This window comes from Amblyomma mixtum, chromosome 1 (assembly GCF_055824585.1).
Source record: "Amblyomma mixtum isolate Tamu chromosome 1, ASM5582458v1, whole genome shotgun sequence".
NCBI lineage: Eukaryota > Metazoa > Arthropoda > Arachnida > Ixodida > Ixodidae > Amblyomma > Amblyomma mixtum.
In genome coordinates, this window is record NC_143012.1 from 23,778,175 (window position 1) to 23,796,423 (window position 18,249).

Below are 18,249 nucleotides of genomic sequence, written 5' to 3' on the forward strand. Positions count from 1 at the left end.
GCTCTCCTATCTGCACTGTAAACACGAAAAGAGTAAAAAGCTGTCCTCTAGCGCACTCCTAAAAAAGGAAGTGCACTAGAGGTCAGCCTACTCTCTTTTTACTCCTTTCGTGTTTGCAATCGGAGCATCGTACGGAGGAATAGATTTATTTTTGGCTGGTTTATTAGTCGAGTGTGCTCGGATGAGCCCGTAAGCAAACGAAGCCACAACTTTCGAAGAATGGTGCTGTTCTCTCCCCTCTTTTTTCGAACCCGGCACTTTTCTGACGCTACCGCTGACACAGGAAATCGAGCACGCGCACAGACACGCATTCCCACAAACATACAAACAAATACAAAGGAGAAATACGTCTGATTTAGGATCATGGTGGAGGAGGACAGAAGAAGAGAATCGACATGACGCTAGTTTACATTTTTTTTTCGGGGACTTTAGAGGCTCCAAAAGAGCCCCTACACCATCGGGATTCTGATAGCCTTGCAAATACACTGGTCCTGCACAATGCATCTGATCAGTCCTGCCCGTAAATAAAATATGGGCTTCGTCAGTTTGTAATGCCACTGGCATTACGTAATAATATTGTGGCGGTACGAATGTTTCATGTTTTGCGAAAACTGCATGTATTTTCTTTGTAGCCATTCGGAATGCAAGCCCATGTAGACGGCATTTTTTGTGTTCTTGGATACTACGTCACAAAAACGGTGTGCAACGACAAGAGAGGCTACTTCACATTTTTAGGGGGCCGCCGGTGCTTATCACAGAGTATGCGGTCGTGTTCCGATGACACTTATACGCAGCGTGCTTGTCTCATAATGTTCTTGAACAGGCAGCGCTGTATAAACATCCCATGAGTACAATATAGCCTGGTAATATTAGTTCAGGACTATTCTGAATGGATGAGGTTCACGTTGCTGATGAATAATGGTGGGCCATACTATCGGCATTTGCTCAGGCCCAGCGATGCTTACAATATCAAGTTCTCAGTATGAAGTATTTACCAGAGGGAACAGTTGTGGACTCTAAAAGTGCTCTTAGAGCACTTGAGTAAGCATACAGAAATGTTAACACGGTGAAACTGGAGGACGGTCACAAGCTCTCGTGTCTTGTTGCCAGTGCTGTTATTCGGCAGTTCATGGCCGCCAACAATAGGCCTAATACCAGCTACGTACTGGTCGAGTAAATATGCCCGTACCTTTTGCCATTTAACAAAAGGTTTTATGCAAAGAGCTTTACTCAGTGAGTACTCAATGAGTCCACTGAAGGAGTCTTGAAAAGTACCCTCAGAGTTTCATCTATCTAATGAGCTGATATAGAAGAAAGTGTGTTCCCGCAGGGTCAATGCCAGCAGACAAAAACAATGTTTTGTGAGGCTGTAAGAGTAAGGGTAATAGGCGTCCACACGAGGCGTTTTGTTATGAACCTAGAATCTGACAATCAATCTCGAGTGCTTACGGCGCATATCTTATTGTTTTCGGCGGGTCGCAATCAGGGGTAGGAGCACGGGATGGAGAGAGAAGAGGGAGGGGGGGGGAGGACGAGCAAGGCTGTCGTAACTTTCTTTTGAAGCGCGGTAGGTTTATCTGCTTAGAGGAGCCTCCTGGACATATGCGATGCCAATGTGGACAAAGCGCTACCGGAAGATTCCCGGCTCGCAACTCAGTGTAGGCAAAAGAGAACGTGGCGTCAACGTTATCGCGCTCAGCGAAAACAAAAGGTGCGTCGGCTTTCCTCGGACGAGAGCGAGGATTCAGGTTCAAAGCCAAAGCTCTGTGCGTCGTCCCAGCCGAGAAAAGCATTAGGGTTATGGAGGACGGCAATGTCTGGAAGGGTAAGACTAAGAAAGATTTAGGGCACGACGTCAGGACTTCGACAACTGCAGCGAGCTCAGTGTCCTTGGCATGATCGGCGGGCTCTTGAAGGCCTCAACGCTGAAAGCGCGGCTGTCCACGGAGCAGGTCTTCTAATATGCCTGCTGGAAGACCCAGACGGCGCTTTGGTAACAGGCAGCTAGAAGCTCAGAGGCACTTTGGGCGTACTGCTATTGCGTAAACTCAGAAAAGCATCTCGACTTTCTGTCTGCCTATGGAGATTGTGCAAGGAATTGGTTCTGCTGAACAAATGCAACTAAATCGAAGATTTCGCTTAAAAGCTAGTTTCAAGAAGGTTCTATTTGATGCCGTCACTAAACATTCCAGCTACAATGCCCACTCAGCAAACTGTGTTTAGAACCGTTCGTACTTGCTTGTTGTGCTAACGCTTTTAAGCTTACCACAGCTTTATGAAGAAGCTAAGGGCAAGGGCGCGGCATGTAATGTGAAGGCAATATAACCAATGGTTCTTAGGGTAAAGGAGGGGATTCCGAGCGTAGGCAAGAGCAGCAGGGGTGGCAGAAAGTCGGGAGGGGGGAGGGGAATCAGCTTTGGAAGCTGGCGAAGATTACGTGGCCGCAGGTGGGACAGGAGAGGGTTAATTAGAGGGATATTGGAGAGTCCTTTGTACTGCGCTGCGCTGAAAGTAGTTAGGCTGCTGATGATTATGCTGATGACTGCTTCATGGCAGTGCATGCGCTACGCTTTTTCCTGCCATCATGCTTGAGATGGCAGTGTGCAAAGCACAGATCGAGAAGATAGCGTACCTGTGATTAGTCTAAGAGTGTGGGGACGCAAACGGCTAAACACTATCCTTTAGGCCATTGCACGCTTTCAGTCATATGGAGTGAGATGCGTTGCTACTTCAGCGATTTTCAGTACAGTGAGCGAATATTTTATACGCTTCAAAACTGGTTTCTGAATGGTTTCCATATCACAAATGCATTAACAAAAAGAAAGAGAAAAATGGCATGCCGACACCACCTTCTGTTGTACCTGGCATCGCCTTCAGTTGAAATCACCTTCAGTCCAGGTCACCTTTAGCTGTACTCCACGCTTACCCTCAACTTTCGTATGAGAGCTTCGCCTGTGCAGATAACAATGATACCCTAACTGTTCCCCGATAAAAGTGCACTTCGTAAATTCTACTCAGCTCAAGCAAAGCGGCGCGCAGAGAAGACCTGCCCTTGGTACCTGAGACAAGGATAAGTTCTTCAAATAAGCTTTGCTGACAACAGGGCGGCTGTGCAAAGATGGGCCATTCTCTTACAGGTATCTCTGTCACCGTGAGATGGTAGTCTCGACATATGTGGCTGCAAAAGCATCGATCCGCTTCTGGTTTTCCGGGAGAAGATACCGCCAGGTCTTATCGACGATCACCTGGAAGACTGACCAAACTCGGAGTCGGCTTCCAAGAAGCCTCGTGCCAGCAGCGCGGCACATTGTTCTCGTGACTTGTCGCAACTGTGCGACGCTCTTTATCGTGCCGTGTGTACAAGGAACTGAAGAGGTTTCAAGCGCGGCACTCGTTTGGCAGTGAAGGGTTTCACTTCGCCTACATGTTTGACGTCTGCTTACACCTCTTAGTGATGACATTATAGGGTTGTCTGGCGGCTTGGCTTGGAGTGTTTTCGTTCTGCTAAAGGAGCACTCCATCAGCAAACGTTTTTTGACTATCGCTTCCTCCACCCCCCTCCCCCCGTTTCTACGCTACCTATTTTGTTCTAGAAGAGGCACATAGGATACAGTCATCAACTAAGTTACGCCCGTTACAAGACAAAGCCCATTCCCGCTTATCTACAATCAGCCCTATCCTGCGGTATTTGTAGCCACCCTGTCTATCCAAGAGAATATCCCAATCGCATTTCCTCTGCTTGATTCTTTTCGACGGCGGCTATGTTACAGTCCACTTGGTATCCACTGCGCTACCCTAACAAATTGTTGGTTATCTCGTTTTTCCAACTTATTATGATTTATTCCTCCTGATTTCAGTTGATATACTGTGAGACGGGAGACAGAGCGCAGGATGGAGCGAGCTTTAATGGCACCCGCAAATATGGCGACCAACCCTTCGAAGAAGAAGATGAGCGATGATGATGGATATGTACAGATGAAGACGAAGGTCGCATGTTGTGCTTACACTTTCTCCCCTCGCGTACGAAAGCAACCGGCCCGGGCGCAGGTTATAGCACAGTAGGGCGACGGGCGAAGGGTTTTAGGCGGGAAACATGAACAATCTCGGCACCTCGGCAATAACTCTGGTTCCGTCTCGAATCTGTGCTATTCTCGTTTCCGCCCTAAGCATCTTTTATCATTTTCTTTCTATAACTTAATTCGCTGCGCTGTTCTGAATCTATTCGGAGCTTTCCCGCTAGGTTAGAAATTTTAGCCATGTATGCGAATTCTGGCGGCATAAAACTTACGTACTATTATTTCCAAAGATATCAGTAAGGTGCCGCTCTTCACTTGTGTCTGCCAAATTCATTCCAACCCATTTCTGTGGTCGCTGCTACAGACCTAGATATATGTGTTCTCTCATATTATTTCTCGTAAACAGTTGTTCCCACTCCTGATTGTTGATGATTAATAAAGAATTCGGCATTGCAGGTTGTATGCCTTCCACTACACTTTGTCTACGTCCTCAGTGACGCGCTTCACCTCATGCCAGCATCTTTTTTTGGTAGGACCATCATGCCACCAGCATGCCAAATGTTACCGAAGTGTCCCCTATCACCTATAATAAATACGTTCTTCCAAATCCGAAACCCCAATTACCTCTCGTAAACACTCAGAAGAAAAGAGCTGGTAAATTGTCTCTCTCCGCTTGACAACCTTTCTCACTGCCATTTTATCACTTCGCCTGCAGTGGGAAATCGTCACCGGACTGTCATTTTGTTTTCTCGCCTATTTAAATTCGCTTTCTCCGCGCTCTGGTCACATGCTGGCCACTGTTGATATTTCAGCTAAACGAAATACATTCTCATTATTAATAAAGGCTATATGAAGGCATTCGTTATATTCTGCGCATTTCTGTATACCCAGATAGATTACACTAATATGGCCTATAGTTGCATACCCTTTCCGAAACCTAGATAATTATTTTGGCTGACTGAAGTGTAAATATTTTCGGTTATATTAGCGGTGCCCATAGTAGATACCTTGTAAGCAAGCTCACAATCTATAAAATGTCGTCTTGGACTCCTCCACTATTCTGCATTTATTTTATGTTAGCATGGCAGCGAACGTGGAAGTTTTAGCGCTATTTATATCGCCAGTGTACTTGTTTCTCACGCCAATACCAGGGCGCTGCTGGAAGTCTTGTTGGGTGTTTTCTTAGGCAATATTTTCTCGTGCAATGTGACAATAATTGCGAGATGAAAGGTAATGAAAATAACGTATATTTACGAAGTAAGAAAATTAGCTTGAAAAGGCGCTGAAAATTATTCTTCATGCAAAAATGGATTATTTCTTTTTTTTTTTTGCGATGAGTTCATTCCCTACCCGCAGCAAGTTGGAACTCCCTTCCTGAAACTGCAGCAGAAGTTCACGATTACGTTGTTTTTGGAGCTGCACCTACTTTGTTTCGTGAGCAGCGTGTTTTACTTTATATTACATTTTCTATTACATTCTGCAACATGCACTTTGATTTCTCTCATATTTTCTGCATAGTATTAACATATCACTATCTCGCTATTGTGGTATTTACTACGGAACCCTACTCGGCTACCAGAAACCTTTGTCGCATTTTTTCCCGTGATTTTAGCTGTTTTTTCTCTTTTGCTAGTTAACCACACCACAGTTGGCAATACTCTAGACCCCGAGGGTACTGAAATAAGTGAATAAATAAATAAATGCGCGGAATGGACTGCCTCTAGACCCTGAGGCTACTGAAATAAGTGAATAAATACACAAATGCGCCAAATGTGCTCCTTTACAAGTGTTCGTAACTTTGCCGAAATTTTTACAGACCGACTGCCATTGCCGCCATTTCAGTACGACACTCTCTTCGGCCACGTACCCTAACACATACGCAAGACCCACTCGCAGGCGTAGTGCGCACGTTAAAAGCGAGACTGACTTTGCTGTTCCGACAACAGTGCAGGCATACATTGAAATGGGTGAGGAGCAGGCGCGGTTTTGAAGACAATGGTAGAACCCGATACGCTCAGCGAAGCCCGCCACCGATGACATAATATACTTGGCATTCAGCAACCCGATCCTCCCTTTTTTCACTTCGGCGTTCCCCGGCGATGACGTCGTGCCGTCGCAGCCTGCAGAGTCATGCGTATAGCGTTCCTTCGCGTACCATTTTCCAGGCGCGATATGGGAGCCCCCGCAACCGCAGAAGCAGCAGCAGCAGTTGCCCGTAGACCTGTGTGCGTGAGCGATCTCGAAGCGATACGGGAAGGCGGCGTGGAAGCACAACCACATCCTAAGTGTCTATCTTCGGTCCCCCTTCCAGGGCGCTATCGGCTCAGTGCATGTGCGCGTCTATGCACGAGCAAAAACGGAAAGCGCGGTGCCATAGCGGCTCCCGGCCCTTTCTAACCTGCGCCCATCTTTGTGCGGTTGAAAGCGCCCGGACAAGTGTCTTCGCCGTGTACTGTGGATGCGACCAAGACGACGACTCCTGATACCGGATGGCTCGAGTGGGTCTCCCTCGGTCGACGTCTTCGCGTGGGGCCCAAGGGCGTCTTCGAGACACCTGTCGTCACCCCGCTGTTTTGGGTTAGTGCCAGGCTTTTCAACTTGAGAATGTTTGCGCAACGGCGCTATTAGTCGCGACCACTTCTGAAGCGGCTACATGTGTGGACGAGAGGCTCGTAGATAGTTACAGGCGACGATAATACGTTTGAAGATGTAGTACACCCTGGGTCAAGAATATGTAACACACCGCGGGTTTCTAGAGGGCCACTCGGTGCGGCTCTTGTGGTATCTGCCGAATTCTTAACATGTAGGTGGTGAGGGTGAAAGTTCGCTTGCGTTGAAGAGAGTTTTTTTTTATATACATGTTGCTTGCAGCACTGTCGTCATAGGTGGAGCATTCGGAGTAGCTGCTGAGCTTTTGAAATAGGGAACAGAAGGACGTGACTGGTCTGAGAGGATGCGATTACCTGCTGACCAATCAGGATGTAGCATACTTACTATACTTACCTGTGGAGGCATGCCCTCTGCGGCCTTGTGATCCAAGTTAGTAGCCTGTGTCATAGGAATGTCACTCTCGCAGTTGAGAAAGGGGGGAAGGGGAGGCACAGCTGTCGTTTTTACTTTCTTTTCCCCTACAACAAGCTAGACTCTGTGATCATTTGATGCTAAAGCAAACTGAGGAGTATAGGGCAGAATATGCGGACATTCCTTCAAACACAGAGTACCTGGTGCAGTCGACCCTCGACAGTTTGCTAAGAGGGGTACTGAAAATTTGTTATGATTATTGGTGGTTTAAATTACGGGAGTCCTTTAATTGCCTTAGGTATGGGTGGAACTACAGCAGCAGTCTGAATAAACCGAAAAACCGAATTAAGCGAATTCGAGTCAGCCAGGTTGCACTGCGTTTATTTAGATATACAAACCCAGCTACAGTGCACGGCTTCTTATTGATTGGGTGCTCGAAGCCCTGTACAGGCGCCGAAACACACCCTTGCGCATCCTTTAGCAAGGAGAGACAAAACGAGTTTGTTCTTTTTGCTAATCAAAGCGCAAACTCGAAGAATGTTACCGAGTGTTGTCGGGAGCTTTGGTGCCCAAGAAATGCGAAATCAATGCCACCTGAGCCAGTTCTAGTCGTCGGGCTGCGGACATCTTTCGCCTGATACTTATGACAGCCTACCGCAACGATGCAATAACCTCAATGACCACCTAGGCTAGGTGCTAAGCTGGCATCTCTCGCTGGTTGCGCATCGGCGAAGTGAAGTTATTGCCGAACTTAGGTTTCTTCGGCAGCTGTGATGACGTGAGAGATCTTGTGTGTTTTCTGCTGACGGCTAAGGTGCAGTTACGCGGCTTTTCGCTTCGAGATATCCAGGCTTAACCTTAGCTAAGCCACAAGCAATTTTTTTTTACCGATTACAATTAAATTACTTCGTCTGAAATGTAAACGATTTCAGTGGTCCATCACAGCCCCCCAAAAGTACCAGAACAATTATAAAAGAGTAATCGATTATTACTACGTTAATTTACTTTCACTTTTATCAGCGCAAACAATATGGTGCGTCGCTGCTGACCCGAAAGACTCGGGTTCGATCCCGGCCATGGCGGCCGCTTCTCGATGGAGGCGAAATGCAAGAGTCACGAGTACTGTGCGATGTCAGCGCACGTTAAAGAACCACAGGTGGTCGAAATTACCCGGAGCCCTTCACTACGGCGTCCCTCACAGCCTGAGTCGCTTTGGGACGTTTGTCGCGTCAACCATATGAGGCTGGGACAAGGGAAGCATCGGTTAATTTATTAACAGTAGCGCCAGGGAGCGATGCGCTGCCTTGAGCCAGCCAGAACAGACGAGCACGAGGCACCAGTGCGAGGCGGGCGCCCAACCAATACTGTCCTCGGTGTCGTGCTCATCGGCGGCAGGTGCCCCCTGTGCTGCGCGAAGCCAGTGCTCCTGCTAAACGTTAAACTCCATAAAACCAAACAAATATACACGGACGGACTGGAGTGCGCCGGTGCGGCTTCCTTAATCTGTCGTCTGTTGCATTTAATACGCTTTTACTCTTCACCACCAGCCGTTTCTCTTTTAATGTTTCGTCGTTAGTTTTTCCACGTTCCCTTCGGAAAACACAAGCAGCAGCAGCACTGAAAACTCTCACTAGAGCGAATGGAAGAGCTGTAAAGTGTGTGTGTGTGTGTGTGTGTGTGTGTGTGTGTGTGTGTGTGTGTGTGTGTGTGTGTGTGTGTGTGCGTGCGTGCGTGCGTGCGTGCGTGCGTGCGTGCGTGCGTGCGTGCGTGGTTTATGGAGGTTTAACGTCCGAAAGCGACTCGGGCTATGAGGGACGCCGTAGGGAAGGGCTCGGGAAATTTCGACCACCTGGGGTTCTTTAACGTGCACTGATATCTCACAGCCCATGGGCCTCTAGTATTTCGCCTCCATCGAAATTCGACCGCCGCGGCTGGGATCGAACCCGCGTCTTTCGGGTCAGTAGCCGAGCGCCATCACCACTCAGCCACCGCAGCGGGTTGTGTGTGTGTGTGTGTGTGTGTGTGTGTGTGTGTGTGTGTGTGTGTGTGTGTGTGTGTGTGTGTGTGTGTGTGTGTGTGTGTGTGTGTGTGTGTGTGTGTGTGTGTGTGTGTGTGTGTGTGTGTGTGTGTGTGTGTGTGTGTGTGTGTGTGTGTGTGTGTGTGTGTGTGTGTGTGTGTGTGTGTGTGTGTGTGTGTGTGTGTGTGTGTGTGTGTGTGTGTGTGTGTGTGTGTGTGTGTGTGTGTGTGTGTGCCTTTTGTGGCTTCCAACGAATAAGTAAGATTCCTCTTTGGTAAATGGCTGCCAAGCATATAAAAACCTAATGTGTTTCACAGTCAGCGGTGACTGAGAAACACAACTGTGCAATCGGCTCTGAAAGGAATTCAGGAAGTATATAAGATAATTGCAGTAATGTTCTACAGCCGCTCGATGTAAAAACTGGAAAAGTCGCTTAAGCTTCGCCTTTAATAGTAGAATGCGATAGCGTTAATGAATTAATGTCCATATATGTGCGGAACTGGTCAATCTCTATCCTCGTACCTCGTATCCTCGTACCTCGAAGTCCTCGTACCACTTCCGGCGCAGTAGTGCAGCGGTTAAGCGATGGGCCACTGCTCTGCGATGACAGGTGCTTCCAACAGTGGGCTTTGTGAGACCCTAGTTGCTCTTACCGAGCAACCTCTCGCAAACAGTCATTAATTTAACGGCCACCTGCCACGGTGGGCAGTTTGCTCACAATGCGGTGGGCAGGTTGTCATGAGGTAACAAGGTCACGTGTCCCAGGTAGCCACCTGCCACCTAAGTGGGGCACCTAGGGTGCCCATTCAGGTTGCCTCTGTGGCGATTTTTTTCTTTATTTCTTTATTTCATTTTTCATTTTTTTTTCACAACAGATAAAAATGGAGCAGGAGATAAAGGCTCATAGCCTGACAGAGGCTCTTGCCCCAGTTAGCACAATTCGGCATTTCAGTGCATACTTATTAAAAAGCAAAGATAAACAGGAACAGCTCTCAATTACGTAAACACGTTTGAACATATAAATTAAATATTTGAACATACAAAAGTGAACATATAAATATGAAATTAGACAACACTTAGTAGTATATCAAGGGAAAAAGAAAGGGAAAAAGAAATTCTAAATGCACATCTCGGCACTCTACAAAACTCATGCTCTTGCACACACACACACACACATAGATTACAGACACATAGCGCACCGCACCCTAATAACAAACATGGTCTGTTCTGAAAGTAGTAGGACTCATTTTTTTTAACAAAATTTATTCAAGGGAATAGTACAAACGATTACAATTTTTCAAGGTAACACCCACAAGCTGCTGCCAATGAGTTTTACAGTTTTCGTACGCCTCCAGGAACGCCTGGACCGGAATGCTGTTTAGCTCCCTCGTAACGGCCTGTTGAACCACCTCTACCGATCCGTGATGTTCTCCCTTGAGCGTCAATTTTATTCTCGGAAATAGAAAAAAGTCTGGCGGGGCCAAGTCAAGGCTGTAGGGAGGCTGAAGCAGCGTTGCCGCCTTGTGCTGGGCAAAAAATCGGGGTCCTCATTCACATGATGACGAAGATCCTGCCGGTCGGCCTTTTCCTCCTCTGGCAACACTCCCGGCACCAACTTCGCGCACACTCTCCTCATGGATAAGGTTTCTGTCACAATCTCAATAACTTGGCCTTGAGGAATGCTCAAGTCATCAGCAATCATTCTGATACTCATTCTACGATCACTGTTAAGTAAATGTTTCACTCGCTACACATTTTCATTGGTCTTGCTGGTCGAAGTGCGTCTGGAGCGGTCGTCTTCCTCCACTCTTTCCTTACCTTCCCAGAACAGCTTGTGGCACTCAAAAAACGCCTGATCTACCCATGGAAGCGTCACCGTAGGCCTCCTTAATCATGTTGTGAGTCTCTTTGCCCGTTTTACCAAGATTTACTCAAAATTTGATCGCGTATCGCTGATCCAGTAAACGCTCGATGATTCTGCGTGACGAGACGTTTCGAGAGGGGCTCACAGTACAAGCGACCTCCTCTTTTCAACGGCCGAGAGCCGACTGCCGATTTTCCCCAGCATTCCCAATATCCCCCTTCAACGATCCTGCACGCGCAGACCACCTCTCGTCCGCCCGTTCGCCCAGGAAAAAACCAGTCCTACTACTTTCAGAACAGACCCTGTATATACACCTTGATTACACCGAAAATGAATGCATACAATGTCTTATTACAGGAAAGAGACGGGTTTCTTTAACAAATATGATTTGACATATTTTTAAACTCCGGTTTCTGGAATTTAATTTCTTCTCGTATGAAATTCAGCAAATAAGGCACTTGGAAAATTGAAAGCTGTCTGCCATAATGGTCCTAGTGAACGGTATCGCCGCCGCCGTTGACTACTACGACGATGACGACCGAGGGTTTCCATCTGAAGGGGCCTCCTAACACTATCGCTTTAAAAGCTAGTGACAAATAAAGGCCGGAAATACAGATAAAAGATAAAAAAGTGCCAACGGGGGTTAAGCCGGCGGCCGCTTGGCGCACGTGTGGAGCACCTTCGGTGGTTGCCCGGAAGAGCGCAACCCGGTGTATATACACACACTGATACGGCGCGGTTTGCCGTGGCATCTTCTGACAGGACTTTCCGCGACGCGATCAGTTTAGCGAGGGCGTCCATTGTCGCTGCTGAAACTCTTGTTTTTTGAGGCGGGGGAGAGAAAAATGGCGTTACTGTGGGCGCTACGGTGACGTGCCACCCTTCCGTAGGTTAGCGCGTAGGGAAAATTCCACTGCTTGATTGTTTGTTTGTCTTGCCTTGAGGATATGTAGTGCACTATTGGCCGAAACAATGAACCCTACTCGGTTTGGTTTTCAGCCTTCTAAAGGGAGTATATGGAACCTGCGGGGCTCTATATCCCGGCAGGGTGAGGAGAGCCTCTGCCCTCAGCTCTCGAGACCTTTTGGCCTTTAAAGGGCAACTGCAGCACTTTTTTGAGAATTTCGCGATATTCAAGGATTCAAATCGATATAGGCTGTAGGTAAAGCATGCCAAGTGTTTTTGCCCTTGCATTTAAAATAGTGACGTAATCGACGATTGAATTTTGCGCTTCTCCTCAATGCACTGGAGAAGTGCGGGGAAACTCAGCGTGACGTCATGGAAGGTATGATTTCAAATTACCGCTGTCGTCAGCCACACCCTGCCCCGACTCGTTAGAGGCTGCCAAACAACTCTCGGCAGGGTTCGCCTTCGGTGGCGTTGGTTTTTTTTCCCTTCAAAGCAGGCTTTTGTGCGTTGGAAATGTACCGATACCTTCGATGACGTCATCATGTCCCCCCCCCCCCCCCCACTGGTCTTTGTGCGCTGCGGAGAAGCTTGAAGGGCGTCGGGAGTTTAATCGGCGATTACTTCACTATTTCAAGTGCTAGCCCAAAAAGACTTCGCATGCTTTACCTGCAAGTATCACACATTCGGCCCTCTTAAGCGCGTTGATTTCTAAAACTTATGCAGTTTCCCTTTAAAGGGCAACTCCGGCAATTTTTCAGCCATTTTATGTTAATGGCTGATTTGTGTTCCTAAGAACCTCCTGTAATGTGTACGATACAAGGTTTTCAAAAGTTACCCTAAAATAATTTTTAAACAGCAAAAAACGCGCAACTCGAAACCGAAACCGCGCAACCGAAACCGGGGAGGTGCCTTCGTGCGGTATTTACTGTGACGTCACTGACGGGTTCGCCGCGCTGCGAAGTCCCCGAAGATATCGCAACTACCCTGAGCCGCGCTGTCGACATGACTGAAAGCGCGGAGAACAGCTTTTCTGAGACCAGCGAGTCTTTAGAAGACGACTCATTCGACGATTTTGGGCTGGACGAGTCGCCTTTCAGGTATGATCCACCGCCGCGCGAGCCCGCCGAGTCACACCACAGGCCACGTCGCCTACAGCATGGAGACGGTCTGAACTCGGAGAAGTTACTCGAGTCATTTACTTGACTGGAGTCTTTTGATTTATTACTTTTGATTGATTTATTACTCTTTGATTTGATTACTTGATTTGAGTCATTTCTCGTGCATGCATTTGTGACACAGTCGTCAGAACAAAAGTTAATGTGATGCTCCCGCTGACAGCTCTTCGTATGGCGAGTGACGGCCGACCCAGCCTGATGAAAGCATCTGCTGCCTGAACGTTGCCGCGGTGCGCAACGTCCTTACAGGGGCATGCACCACCAACAGTGTTCTCTTTGCGAAGCTCTGTCTCGACGGCGAGCTTTTGGAAGTGAGTTCACGCCATAATCCAACATACCGCTTCCTCTTGACGGCCGCGCGTCGTTCAGCTGGCCGCTGCGATGGGCGGTTGTACTCGAATAACGTTGGCACAAAATATGCCTTCAAGTGTCGGTTGAACAAAACCTTAGCGAGTCCAAAGCTCTCACTGAAGTACACGCTGTCTTCATATCAATCTGGCGCGAAATGTTCCGAGCACAAGCGGGAATGCTTCCTCGGAGACCAGTTGACACGGCGGACAGCTCTCACCCATTTGTCGCGAAGGTTCTTATTGCTAGGAAACCTATCGCAGATCACGCCCGTTGTCACAGATGAAGAATTTGTGCACCCCACAGCAGAACAGAAGTTGCCGTGACCCATCATTCTGGTGTACACATCACATCAGGCACGTTGAGATGGCGCGAAATTGCACAGGCGGTCGGAGTAACTCCAGAGACCTCCACTACGGCTCCAGACGCGAGCCTTCTTTAGCCCGTCGAGACTAGCACACATGTATCCAACACAATACAACGCTACTTGCAAACAATGCGGCGAGATAGCCGGATATGACCACATTTTATGGAGCTGCAAAAAGGCGCCGCCACCGGCGGACCTACTACCAGTCCCTTCTCTAGAGCGGTGGGAGGCTATACTGGCCAGCTCAGACCCGTTGACGCAAGTCCGGGCCACTGAGTGGGCTCACAAGGTCGCCAAGAGCCATGGGCTCGAAGCCACCTAGTATAATGTCCACTAGGGCTCAGTGCTGACAATAAACGTTTTCCAATCCAATCCACTACGGCACCTCTTTCTTCCTTCACTCCTTCTTACGTCGCGGTTGGGGTGTCCGTTACTGCGCCATTTACTTTCCTCAAAACCAATTTTCAGTTTTCCTCTGCACTGCCAGCGCCAGCGCGCGCCCGACCGGCTTGACACGCCGACTCGCCAGTGACGTCACAGTACAGGGTGGCCTGTAGAAGTTGCTCGATCAATGGGTGCCTCTCGCGTCGAGGAGCGCTTGTCTTCAAAATTCGCTTGCCGAAAAACTACGCCGCTTTCAGGTGCGAAATTTTACATGAGACATCAGAGTACCATATAGAATGCAGACTTAAAATTTGATTTCGATCGATGAACATCGAAAAATCGCCGGAGTTGCCCTTTAAGGGTGTTGTTAGGGCCCCACCAAAAGAATCAAAAGCAAGCCATACCTACCGATGATTTTTTAACTAGGGTGCGCATTACAGCGGTGAAGGATAAGTAAATATCAGAAAGATTTATTTCTTTCTGCTTGAAAAAATATATATAATATATATATTGCAAGAATACATATAACCACAAACCTGAAAGTAAATCACTAAGAAAGCTTTTAAAACTTGTGGCACGGTGATAGGTGAAAGTAGTTGTGGATTGCTACACAAAGTCATGGAAAGGTCCTTCTATGAGATAAATGCGCGGGAATATGTCAGTTTTCTATCGAAGGACATGATGCAGTTTTCTGTGAGTAATTCTAGACCGTAGAGGTGGTGGTGGCTTAATCCACAGCTCGCGGAGGTACCTATTATGGTAGTACATTATATGGACGATACGGATGGCGGCGGTTGCTAGGTTGCGTAGGGCAAAGTTGGCTTCATCGTTCTGAAGCTACTGTGTGATTAGAATTTAATTACGTGAAGTGAGTACAGCCATTTTGCACCACTCCCAATTGGTTTATTCACGTAGTGTTTGCGGCGGTTCAGAGTGATGATGCTGCCCCAAGTATTGGAAAAATATTTATTTATTTATTTATAGAGTACTGCAGACCCTAAATGGGTTCAAGCAGGAGGGGCAAAAAATACATAAAAAGAAGTGCGGCAAATTACACAGCAGAAAATTAACATATGAGTAATAGAACATAGTAAAGAACAAGGAAAAACAACTCAGCAATTATCAATAAGCAATTTTGTTAATAGCATCGATACTATTCACAAAATCCTCAATATCATTTTTATTGGGGAGTGGTTTTTATGCGATGAGCATTGGTGCTAAGGAAAAGCCCGGACGGAGCCATCCTGAGAAGCGGTTATCATTTCCGATTCTAATGGAGCTGACAAAAATATATAAACATCAAGATATGCTATATTTTATTAAGTTACAGCAGAATTAGTGCGACATAACTTAAGACAAGCAAGGCTGGTACTTCGAAGTATTTGATTCAGTGCTCACATCAGATCACGCCCACTGCATCACCATCATCAGCCTGAGGGCAAAGGCCTTTGCATGCCTCTCCAATTAACCGTGTCCTTTGCCAGCTGCGGCCACCATAAAATATCGTCGGTGGACATCACAACACGAATATTCCGCTCGCGCCTCAGTAACAGACGAACATACGAAAATACCATTCATTAAAAGAAACAGTTTCTCCGGAATCTTTGTTGCTATCAGCATCGCTCTTTACGCATTTTGAAAGGCTATGTTGTCTAAGAAAGAAGAAGCAGCAGCATTGTAGACATGGGTTGAAGAAGCCGAGGTATAGTAAATTTGTAGATTTATATCTCACTAACCATTCCATCTTTTCCGCTCAGATTTTTGTGTTTCGTGAAATGCCTGTTCAAGCTTATATCCGCGTCGTAAATATTATTGAACGCGTAGAGGCTGCGCCTGAACGCGTTTTCGAAATGTGCGATTTTGACACCACCAGGGCTCAACGGTTGCCAGTGGTGGCCATTGAGTGATGATAGGTAATTTTTCTAGAGGAAGTTCCGCTAGTCTTTTTAAGGATGAACCTATACTGATGAGCTTGTTGGACTGCTGACGCCAATGTTCCTCACGGCAAATAGAAGAAATCTTAAAATTCACTTTTTGATGAAATTGAGGAGGGAAATTTTCGCTATTGTATAAGGTGAAGGTTGGTATTGAGCCTGAAAACGACAATGGGGATGTCAGCCAACGATAACCGGAGCAAAGGAACAGTAGGAATAAACGGACACCTTACCTTGCGCTTTTATTTATTTTTTTTTATCGCTCTCTTTACTCTGTGAGGATCAGCAGTGAGCTGCAAAAAGCGACCGGGCATTCACACTAACTTGAGCACCGCCCCTCGTGCAGCACGTGTGGCGCACCCTCGACGCTGGAAACAATGCAGCGTGTTTGGCCATTTCTCTTAAGAACGCGTATTCGGTGTGCTCTAGAACAGCTTCTGCTTTCTCCCCTGCCGAGAGATGTCCGCAACGCATAAGCCTATGAATGAGAGGGAATTTTTTGTCATCTGTAGAGAACAGCATTCGCTCAAAACACAGACTCGGCGAGATTATGTTCCACTTTATGAATTCTTCTATAGCAAACAGCTAGTTTAAAAAACAGGCCCAAGCCAGATGCATTGGGCCTCGCGCAAGCTGAGAACTTAGATGTGCTGGGCTCCGCGCTGAGCGTTACTAAAGCGCTTCACGAAGCCGGATAGCAGAGGGCGTTGCAGATATGGGGAAAGCCTTCATCTTGTCCACAGTCGCCTTCCACGAAGGCTAGGAAAGTTTTGAACATGTGTGCAGTTGACGTGACTTTTTTACCCTCGCACGCAGGCTGCGGGTGCGCTCCTACTCTCGACACCAGTCGCCATCTGTCGGCGCGCGCGGCCCGAGGGACTGCGGGTCGCGCCGGCGCCGCGCGTGGAACGCATGTTTACGTGTTCGCTTCTGCCGTTGTTGTGCTCCATCAGCTAACGTATGAGGGTGTGTGCTGTGCGTCACTACTCTCATTTTCCCTTTTCCAGACAGTACTGCGGTTATCTTGTGCGCATTTACTCGTTAACGTGACATCCGAGGGTAGTCGACCAGGTAGTGTACGAACTGGAAACCGGCACTTCTAAGCAGATTTCTACGCTGTCGTGTCGTTTGCTGTTGCCGTTTACGTGCGATATCATCTATGATAATTTTATGCATCAGAATTTAGATCTATTGATTTGACGCTGTGGAGTAGTAACTTGATAGGCGAGCTGCAGACCGAAGGTTGTCCCGACGGAGCGCGTGTTTTCGATCACCAGTACGTGTTCGGCATCCTTGCGCTGAGCTTGCTCTTGTTCCCATTAAACACATTTCATGCACAGGATTGTAAGCACGACCGCTATCGATTTCAGCTGCTTTTTCCTCACGCATGTCAGAGGGATGTGGGGGGGGGGGGGGGTAAAGGTTTATTTATTTATTTATTTATTACATACTGTTGGCCTCTCTTTGAGGCCGTAACAGGATTGGGTGCACATATGCATGAAAAAGTACACAATAAAAGACTGCAGAGAAGGAACTTTTCACTCTCATAGAAAGAAACATGGTAAATGACACATGGTGACAATGTTAACCGTTTTGAAAGTGGTTTGCTACCTTCGACACGAATGCTTCAGGAGTGAGCTGGCTTACAATTTCAGAAGGCAACATATTCCATTCACGGATTACATGCGGGAAGTATGAAAATTTGAATGCATCACTGTAGTATCTATATTCAGATAGATGTTTTTCATGTTTTGTTCTTGTGACACGTGTATTAGGCGTAAGCAGGTATCTAGTTTTATCAAGTTTTGTGTCGTTGTTCAAGAGGAGGAACAAGAACTTAAGCCGCAACAGTCTAGCTCGTGTGTGAATTGTAGATAGGCCGGCTTTTTGTAAAAGCAGTGAGGGAGAGTCATGGCGACTGTATTTGTTATAAATGAAGCGGACAGCTTTTCGCTGAACACTTTCTAATCTATCAAAATATTGTTTAGTGTAGGGCAACCAGGCAATAATACTGTATTCTATAACTGAGCGGACAAGTGAAATGTAGGCTAACAGTTTTGTTTCAGGTGAAGCAAGTCGAAGGGAACGTCTTACGGTATAAAGTATCTATACGGTATAAAGTATCTATAGTATCTCTCTGCTGTTGGTATCTACACTAGTTTGGTTGGTTTATAGGGACGTTAAATTTAACGTCCCAAAGCGACTAAGGCTATG

The 18,249-nt window shown here is 47.1% G+C and overlaps 1 protein-coding gene across 1 annotated transcript in view; it reads left to right on the forward strand.

Annotated features, from left to right (window-relative positions):
- The first annotated feature begins 6,459 nt into the window (after positions 1-6,459).
- Positions 6,460-18,249, forward strand: part of LOC149365751 (P3 protein-like) — a 57,584-nt gene continuing 45,794 nt past the window's right edge. Inside the window, exon 1 of the mRNA XM_089545740.1 lies at positions 6,460-6,593. Within this exon, the coding sequence (XP_089401866.1) occupies positions 6,475-6,593 (119 nt within the window). The 5' untranslated portion in view covers positions 6,460-6,474. The remainder of the gene's footprint in view (positions 6,594-18,249) is intronic.